Consider the following 10,168-nt stretch of genomic DNA (forward strand, 5'->3'; position numbering starts at 1 on the left):
GCCCAGCAATGAACAAGTGGAATTTGAAATTAAAAACACAACACCACTTACATCAGCACTCCCTAAAATGAAATAATTAGGTATAAATCTAACAAAATATGTCCAAGATCTATATAAGGAAAGCTATGAAATTCTGATGAACAAAATCAAATAAAAACTAAACAAATGGGTATCTATGCTAATGAATAGGAAGATTCAACATTGTCAAGATGTCAGTTCTTCCCAATTTGATCTATAATGATCAATGCAATCCCAATCAAAATCTCATCAAGCTATTTTGTGAATATTGACAAACTGATTCAGAAGTGTATACAGAAGGCCAGAAGGCGCACATAGCCAACACAATACTGAAGAAGGACAAGGTTGGAAGACTGACACTACCTGACTCTAAGACTTTCCATAAGATACAGTAATCAAGACAGTGTGGTAACAGCTAAAGAACAGACAAATAGATAAATGGAACAGAAACAGAACAGAAAGCCCAGAAACAAACCCATATAACTACACTCAACTAATTTTTGACAAAGAAGCAGAAGCAATACAATGAAACAAAGATAGTCTCTTCAACAATGGTGCTGGAATAACTGGACATCCATATGCAAAAAAAAAAAATCAATATAGATACAGACCTTATAGCCTTCAAAAAATCTAACTCAAAATGGATCACAGACCAAAATGTAAAATGCAAAACTATAAAAATCCTAGAAAACAACAAAGGAGAAAACCTAGATAATGTCACTTAAGGCGATGTCTTTTTAGCTACAACACCAAAGACAGGATCCACGAAAGAAATAATTGATAAGCAGGACTTCATTAAAATTAAAAACTTCTGCTCTGTAAAAAACTATGTAAAGAGAAGGAATACAAAAGCCAGAGACTGAGAGAAAATATTTGCAAATCACACAACTGATAACGGGTTCTTATCCAAAATACACAAAGAATTCTTAAAACTTAACCAAAAGATAAAAAACAACCCAACTATAAAATGGACTGAAGACCTTAACAGACACCTGAGCAAATGAGCTATACAGATGGCCAATAAGCATATGAAAAGATGCTCCACATAGTATGTCATCAGGGAAATGCAGATTAAAACAATGAGATATCACTACACACCTACCAGAATGGCCAAAATACACAGCACTGACAACACCAAATGTTGGCGAGGATGTAGAGTAACAGGAACTGTCATTCACTGCTGGTGGGAAATGCAGAATGGTACAGCCACTTTTGCATGTCTTACAAAACTAAACATACTCTTACCATATAATCCAGCAATCATACTCCTTGGCATTTACCCAAAGGAATTAAAAACTTTTGTCTACACAAAAACCTGCACATGGATGTTTATAGCAGCTTTATTCATAATTTCCAAAGCTTGGAATCAAACAAGATGTTCTTCTGTAGGTGAATGGATAAATAAACTGTGGTCCATCCAGACAATGGAATATTATTCAACACTAAAATAGAAATGAGCTATCATCCCATGAACAGACATGGAAGAACCTTAAATGCATATTACTAAGTGAAATAAACCAATCTGAAAAGGCTACATCCTGTATGATTCCAACTATATGACATTGTGGAAAAGGCAAAACTAAGGAGAGGTGGTAAAAAGATCAGTGGTTGCCAGGGGTTGTGGGAGGCAGCAATAAATAAATGGAGCACAGAGGATTTTTAGGGCAGTGAAAATAGTCTGTATGATACCGTAATGATGGATACAATGTCATTAAACATCTGTCCAAGCTCATGGAATATACAACACCAACAGTGAACCCTAATGTAAACTATGCACTTTAGGTAATTCTGATGTGTCAATGAAGGTTTATCAATTGTAATAAATGCCCCACTCTCGTGGGGGATGTTGATAATGGGGGAAGTTATGCATGTGTGGGGGCAGGGAGGTATACGAGAACTTTCTGTATCTTTCCCTCAATTTTGCTGTGAACCTAAAATTGCTCTAAAAAAGAAATACCTTAAGTTCACACGAAAACCTGCACATGAATGTTCATATCAGCATTATTTATTATTTCCAGTATTTTACAGCCAAATACTGGAACCAGGCAAGATATCCTTCAAAGGTGAAAGGTTAACAAACTCTGATACATGTACACCCTGGAATACTAGTCAGTTAAAAAAAAAATGAATGGATTATTGAAACACGAACAGCTTGGTCTGTCAGCCCCCAAAGCCAACACTATCTGATCTATCATCACTGGGATTAAAAGGTACTTGATAATATATCTTACAGGAACTAGAAACTTAATAAAAGTCAGATCATTCTTCATAGCGAGTAGTAGCAGGAGGTGCAGGAATCCTATTTATTGCACAAAGACTACCTTAGAAATAATAAAGTTCCCTTTCAGGATGACACGAAGGAATTCTATATAACCTGGAATCAAATTTCCCCATTAATAAAATAATTACAAGACTTTTAAAAAATGCTTTGAAAAGGTATCCTCTAAAACCCTTTACATTTTCTTAAAAAGACAGTTTTATATATATCTATGATAAATACGTGTATATGAATTTGATATACAGACGAATGATATAAACTTCTATTTTGAAGGAGAATCCCATAAAGCATTTTTAGAAAAGAAAAGAAGTGACATGAATTGAGAAAAGTTAGGTACTATTAACTATTCATAGAAAGGAATCTGATGTTCTTTCTATGACAACCCCAGGAATAGAATATGTTGAATTATGTTCAGTATACTTAGTTTAAGAATGTAGACTACATGTAAATTATATGCTGTGTAAAACAGGTAAATGTCTTAATACAACTTCCATTCAAAATCATTAAAAAATGAAACACATTTAGTATAATGGAATTAACATGAGAACTCAGTAAGGATTCCTTTACCAAAATGAAGTGAGATGGAGGTTCTCTACTCTTCTAGGTGTTTTCTGGGACCTCTCAAAGACAACAGCAGAGAGTAGTGGATAAAGAAACCAACATTTCCACTGTGCCTACTCAGAGCTAAGCCCTGTTATATCATTATCTTATTTAATTTCCATGGTAACCACTTTATCCATGAAGAAATCAAAGTTCAGAAAAGTTAATTCAGAGCATTATCGGTTAGCATATTTGAACCTATGTCTCTCTGACTGCAAAATGCATGCTTTTTCTCCTCCCCAACAGTCGTCTCCAACTCCAAGGTGCTGAAAAATTGGAACCAGGGAGAGAAACTCACTGACAGATTCCAAAATCTGCCTGTGTTGTTGGAGCCTGGAGAGGAGTCTGAGTCTTCCAGCTACGAAAACAGAAGGTCTTCTTAGAATGAGTCTACATCCTGTTATGATCCACTGGCATTCTTTAATTTTCAAAAATAATCTGATAGCTAGATCATTGGTACATATTGGTCTTTACATACAGCCATCAGACTTCCTCAGCTGTTGGAGGTCTGTATCTAAACACAAATTCATGACTGCATGCTAAAGTCAAATAACTATTTAAACAAACTTCATCGTCTTCCCATAAATCTTATTATAGACCAAATATCCCCAGCTTACAAACCTGAAGTTACAATGATTATAATCCTGTGAAACCCAAGCTAGCTTACATGCCAATTATTCTGAGCAGCTGTCTTTGAGTACCTCTCCCTGAATCATTGATCGCTATCAGTGACCTCTGGCCTCCTTTTCTATACCTCCACTATTCAGGCTCCTAAAAAGAAATGAGTATTCGCAAAGAGGTCACAGGCAGTCACAGCTCGCTACCGGGAAGCCACTGCAGAAATCAACATCCACATGTCAGATGCTGTTTACTGAGCCTTCCTCATGGACTTCTCAGAGCAACCCTAAAGGACAACTACTACTAATGTTCTCGCTTTCCAGATGAGGAAACTGAGGTTTACAAGTTAAATGACTTGCACAATGGAACAGCTAGAATTCAAACCCAGGCAGTCTAACTCTGGAATTGTCACGCTAAAGCGCTTACACTGCTCAGATTCCATAAAGAGACAATGGCAAGCCACTTGAGAGACGGCAGAGTGTACCTGTACTATACTAAGTCCTACCTCTTCTCACTCACACCTGAGCACACCATGCAGTTAATACTGTCATTCAGAGAGTCTGCTGAGGGGCCAAGAGTTGGCAGGTGTCACTGGTTTGATAAACCTGAGCCATTACCTTTTTATCCTTATGTATCATTCACATTTTTAAATCTTTATTTCCTAACAGTTATTTCTATAATAACCAAAAGAATGAAAAAATGTTTATAAATACAGAATTCCCATGTTATAGGTTTTAACGTTTTACTGATTACTACCAAAGCTAGATAAACTTTTTTAAATGTTTAAATAGAACCCATTCAATTCACTGTATGGGAAATATATTTATAAACAGCCATCTCAGCACGACTTATAAATATTTAGTTTTTAAATGGCATTTATGAAACAAATAGGAAATTAGCAACATGAAGTATCATTTGAAGATTGTACCTCAGGGTTATGTATCCAAGACTAAACACTAAGCCTTTCCAACAGTATTCTTTCCCAACTGTTCACTCATCTTAAACACACTGCTCTCAGCACTCCTGGAGGATCAGTCCTAAGCACTATTAACCATCACATTCTGCACCCTACGCCCAGTTCTCCACATTCACTCATGCCACTACTACTTAAATCCACCGAGATCTTTTAAGCCATATTTAGCCAAAATGACTAGAATGTGTAGGTGTGAAACCAATCTTGTCAGTCTATTGCTTACTTTATTATCTTTATCTAACATTGTTGATACCTTCTGCACTTCCTCCATCTAATTGGTCAAATGCATATACTCTGATTTCTGTTATACTCAAGAATTACAATATATATCTTAGGCTCAAAGTCTAACTCATAATAGTTGCATATGAAGACAAGAAAAACAGGGGCCAGCCTGGTGGCGCAGCGGTTAAGTTTGCACGTTCCACTTCTTGGTGGCCCAGGGTTCGCCAGTCCGGATCCCGGGTGCAGACATGGCACTGCTTGGCAGAAGCCATGCTGTGGTAAGCATCCCATATATAAAGTAGAGGAAGATGGGTACGGATGTTAGCTCAGGGCCAGGCTTCCTCAGCAAAAAGAAGAGGATTGACAGTCGTTAGCTCAGGGCTAATCTTCCCCAAAAAAGAAAAAAAAAAAGACCAGAAAAACAAAATTTTTAAATTTTTAGTGAGTGTTCTTGTTCTTAGGAATTATACATACTGAAATATTTAGGAGTCTGCAACTTATGGTCAAGTGGTTCAAAGATGATAATATGTATATAGACGCAGGAAATAAAGCAAATGGACAAACGTTAATAACTGGTGAATCTGGAAAATATTTTGAAATTAAAAAACACCACAGATGTAATCATTCCAAGATAGAGCGGCGGCTGATCTCAACAGCAATGTGTACATGATTTCTTTCTCATCACATCAATTAGCAGGAAACAGCTTCTTAAACAACCAGCATTTAGATGAGTTCAATAAAGCACTGCAGACAACATTACTTGCTTAATTATTAATCTTATGGTCGTCTACAGAAGGTAACGAACTATGTCATCTGTTGGTTAAAATTACTGTTTTGCTTAAATACGCTATTTCTTTTGATTTATAGTACAAATCTTTAAAAAAAAAAAAAAAAAGGCAATGACAGAAGAAAGGACTCTCAATATGCCGGCCAGTGGGAATTACGGAGGATTTTCTTGGATTATGAATGGTAATCACAACACAGTTTCCCACCTGGTAATAGCTGGCTTTGGCCTCGATCATCAGCTGCTGGGTCGAGATCATCTTTTTCCTGCGTTTACACTCTTCCTTGAGTAACTTGATCTCCCCCGCCTGCTTGGTGAGGAGCTTCTTGCTCTGCTCGCAGTCGGCGAGGCTCAGGCGCAGCCGCTCCTCCAGGTGGTGCAGCTGCGAGGTGAGGAACTCCTGCGAGTGCAGCAGGTACTCGATGGTGAGCTGCGCCAGGCGGATGAGCTTCAGCAGCACCGGGTCTACCCCCGACTGGCAGTGCGGGCACTTCTCGTCCTCCAGCTTGCAGAAGGTGATGTTCATGATGTTCTCCTGCAGCGTGAGCACATCCACGGCCCCAGCCACCTTGTCTACGTCGATGGCGCTCAACCGCCGCCAGTCCACGCTCTCCAGCCGCGGCCGGAACTGGAAGAAGGGCAGGGGGCCCGAAGCCGCGCTGGGAGGGGCACAGGCCATGGAGGCCGCGCCCCCTGCGGCAGCTGCGGGGGCGTCGGGACCCTCCAGGCCATTGGCGAGCGGGTAGTACACGTGCTTCTGGAAGGGCTGCGGGAAAGAGACAGCGCGGGGGTGGTCGGGGAGCTGGGAGTCTTGTGCAGCCCGTGCCGCCCCCAGCCCGGCATCCCGCCTCTTACCATGCTTGGAAGCAAATCCGCCGCCTGTGCTGGCATCGGGGAAGGGGGCGGTGCCGTCTACCCGGCCCGGGCCGCCTCCAAAGCCGCCGCCGCCCCACCCTTCCGGAGTGGGAGAAGGCCAGGTCCCGGGCGGCGGCGACGATGGCCTAAGGTCCGGGCGTCCAGGCCGTTGCTGTAGTAACGCCCTGGGCTGGGACCTGGAGGCAAAGGGCGCGCCGGTCCCCGCGCGGTCAGCGTGCGCCCAGCGCCCTGCGGGACCAAAGAAGACCACGTCGACGAGCCCGAGCGGACGTCCCCTCGGAGAGGGCACCTCCTGAGAGCCAGCCTCCCGGGGCACGGGTCTCCCTGGCCTTTCGGGTGGACACTCCATTTTTCTAAAGCGTGGGGAGCCACATCCTCAGAACCTTTCCGTTCTAGCTGCCAGCCTCTGGTTTTTCACTCCTGTCCTCGCCTTAGGTTTTGTGATCAGAAATATCAATTCATCCTCATCTGTTACGCACAATTAGAAAATATCAAGCAACAAAACTATGTAAAATTAAATGGGATGGGGAAGGACTGAATGCAGAAGGGCATGAAGACATTTTTGGGATATAATAAAAATGTCCTATATTTTGATTGTGCTGTTGATCACCCAGGCATACACATTTATCAAAATTCATCGAATTGTACGCTGAAAATTAAGGGTGCATTTTGTATATTATACCTCCATAAAGTTGTTTAAAATATTAAATTTGTATCAGAGTTATATTTGATGGCAGTGTTTCCAAATTTCTTACATCCGAGATACTTTTTAAAATGGAGTCTTTCTTACTCTATGGGTTGGTGGCCTAAGTATTACATTCTGATAGAAATACAAACCAAAGAACCACCCCCCCAAATATGTAATATTTTACTAGTCTTTCCAAAAGGATACATTTTCAAAATGTGAAGGTAAAAACAATTATGTGGAGGGGAACTTTAACTATCAGCTTCACCACCAGGTTTTACAGGGCCCTTGTATTTACCTTACAAACTTGTGTGTCCACTGCATTCTTTTTTTCTGGAGAGGCTAAAATATTTCTAGCAGCAACTTGTAGACCTCAGGCCTCTCATTCTTGAGGTCTTCTGGGGGCTGCCTGTGGTTACCACAGAAATCAATGAGCTGAGGAAAAGCCAGACATTCCTCCGTCCACCGGGCAGTCCCTGCTTGGACCAACATTCAGGAAAGTTTTCCTCTTTCCTAGTAGTCAAAGAACAGAAGAACGGAAAATACAATTCACAGGAACTGGAAGCAAAGTTGTAGTATCAAATATTTTGGGGCACTTTCCAGGTATCGTGAACTAGAAGTAAATCCATATGAAAGGATCCAGGAAATAAAGCACACACTTCATGACTTCATAGAAACCATACATCTCAATAACTTTTACTGGACATTTGGGGAAAAAAAGAACTATTAACGATTCACACAGCTTGGCATAAAAGTGTTCAAGACCTAGGTTCAAAGTTTGATTCTTCCATTTACTTGCTGCCTGCTTTAGAACAAGTTACGTCAGCCCCAGGCCTCAGTTTCCCTATCTGTTTAGAGGGTGTGAGGATACTGACCTGGCGGATCTGCGGACTGTGGGCTCCATCCACTGGGCTGCAAGATCAGCGGGAACAAGGGCCGTGGTTTCCTCTTGCTCACCGTTATATCCCCAGCACCTAGCATAGGACAGGCACGGAGAGGCGTTAAGAATTTGCCCAACGGACACGTGGATAAAGAATGATCGAATGAATTAAGAGCTTAGTTAAGGAAATGTCAGCTCCCGGCCTTTATCCCTCCTATTTTCTGGGCCTCTCGCCTGTTAGGGGGATTCATCCACGACCCGCGCCCAGGCCCTTGAAGCTGAACGTGGGAGACTGTCCGCGCGCCCCCACTGCAGTCCGAGGAGGAAGCACGCGGGGCCCTAGACGCCCATCTCCGTTAGCTGCCACCACTCCGGCTCCAGGCGCCGAGCCGTTGGCCACCTTCGCCCCTTGGTTGAATCTCAGTCGCAAGATGGCCGGAACAGGAAAGAAGGGGGCATGCTTTTCCGTTCTCTCCGTTTCCCACCCCCTGGCAGCGCCTCCCGCCCCGGGGGCACGGCGGGGCCGGCCAGCCGAACCCGCAAAGACAAAAGCCGAACCCGCAAAGACAAAGGCCGAGGAACGTGGGCCCCAGTGGGCCCTAGGCGCCGCCCCTTAGAAGGCAAATGGGGAGTGGGAACTGCGCCAGCGGGGTCTACATTTCCTCGGCTAGCAGCCAGGGGAAGAGAGAGGCAGGCCCATCTTCGCGACCACCGAGATGCCCCGTCCACCGCCGGCTTCCATGGTCTCCTGGCGCATCCCGGGCCTCGGCTCACCCCAGCTGCGCGCTCCTGGGCTGGGGCCGGGCGCTGCAAGCGGACGGGGGCGACGCTGGAGACGCAGACCCCAGGGGCACTGCTGGCGCAGGCAGGGCCCGCGGAGGCCGATGAGCAGCGGCGGGCCGGGACCTTCTTCCAGGGCGCAGGATGAAGCTTGTCAGGTCTGAGCAAGTCCTGGCTAGGTGAGCCGCCTGGCGCCGCTCCGGGCCCTCCCAGACTTCCCGGTCGCGGGCGTCTTGGGATCCCCCACCCCCCTCCCGCCCCCTTCCCCTCCACGATCTGCCCCCGGCTTCTTCTCTCCGCGTCCTAGCTCCTCTGGCAGCTGGGCGGGACCGTGCGCGTCTACACTACAGCGCTAAAATGCGCTCAGCCAATCCGGCTGTTGGTGCAGACACGTGGTGCCCCCGCGCGCTCTGTTGCTGGCGCGGGATGCTCGCCCCGGGAAGGCTTTTCAAAGAGAAGCCAGATTCACTCCTACCCTGAGGCTCTCCCCGCCCTCAGCTAGTTAATTTCCCATAGGGGCTTTATGTGAATTCGCTCCTAAGAAAGGCTGCGTTTTAATCTCAGAAGTCTGTAGATGCAAGGTACCTCGAAGAGGTTATCTAATGCAGCCCTGCAGTTGAGTGACGAGGAAAACGGGATTGAGGACTATGCACCCAAGCACAACAAGAATTTAAACCCATGTAGGTTTCTGCATCTCTTTTTGTTATGGCCACTTTAGGATGAAAGGCATGGATCTGTGTTGGTAGAAAGTTTGGCGGGGGGGAGGGAGAGGGGATGTCTTAGGTAAAGGGTAGTGTAACTAATTTTTAAAGCTAAAATTGGAACACGTGGTCTGACAGTGGCGCAAACCAGTATTTTTAAGTAATGAGCAATCCAAAAAGTATGCACATACCATTTTAACAACCAGACTGAGAAATATGAGTGCATCTTTTGCAAAATTTTAGTGTCTGCTGTAGCAAAAATTGTTCTTCAATTAGAAAGGAGTAACTACAGAACTTTTGCTGGATGACGTATTACTGTAAAATGCCTTTCCTTGTGCTTCTGACTGGTTCAACCTTGTACCATACTTTATCTAACATAGTAATAGCTCAGTATAAGTATTTAGGTTGAATTCCTTACTTTAGTTTTTACTTGAAATCAAAAGGCCTGGGACAGCCTTGGTGTAATTTTTAAATGTTTCATTTTAAAATGCTTACATTTGAAAGAGAATCTAAGATCCCATAAAAATCCTCTAATGTAGTAGGGGTAAAGATTTCTAGGTCGACATTTCAGGCAACATAAGGTAGATAAAGCCACTGTTTTGCAAAATCGATACTGTGTACACCTTTGTGGGAGGGGGGTGTGTCTGTGTGTGTGTTGGCTGATTGTTTAATTAACATTATGTGATGATTTACCATTTGAGTTACTTGTATTCCCCATTCCCCACTGTCAGGATATTACCCAACATACGCAGA

The 10,168-nt window shown here is 43.7% G+C and overlaps 1 protein-coding gene across 15 annotated transcripts in view; it reads right to left on the reverse strand.

The window, feature by feature from the left end:
• DZIP1 (DAZ interacting zinc finger protein 1) overlaps nt 1–9,088 on the reverse strand; it is a 56,386-nt gene extending 47,298 nt beyond the window's left edge. For 5 of the 15 annotated variants that reach the window (XM_070240403.1, XM_070240397.1, XM_070240402.1 and 2 more), the window contains exons 1-5: nt 8,169–9,060; nt 7,930–8,028; nt 7,353–7,567; nt 6,349–6,597; nt 5,702–6,259 (exon numbers count right to left, since the gene is read on the reverse strand). In XM_070240403.1, the coding sequence (XP_070096504.1) occupies nt 5,702–6,259; nt 6,349–6,384 (594 nt within the window). In that variant the 5' untranslated portion in view covers nt 6,385–6,597; nt 7,353–7,567; nt 7,930–8,028; nt 8,169–9,060. Of the gene's footprint in view, nt 1–5,701; nt 6,260–6,348; nt 6,598–7,352; nt 7,568–7,929; nt 8,029–8,168 lie in introns of all 15 variants that reach the window. The other 10 variants (XM_023621729.2, XM_023621728.2, XM_070240396.1 and 7 more) reach the window with 5 other exon arrangements.
• Nucleotides 9,089–10,168: the final 1,080 nt, after the last annotated feature.

The sequence above is a fragment of the Equus caballus genome, chromosome 17 (genome assembly GCF_041296265.1).
Source record: "Equus caballus isolate H_3958 breed thoroughbred chromosome 17, TB-T2T, whole genome shotgun sequence".
Taxonomy (NCBI): Eukaryota; Metazoa; Chordata; class Mammalia; order Perissodactyla; family Equidae; genus Equus; species Equus caballus.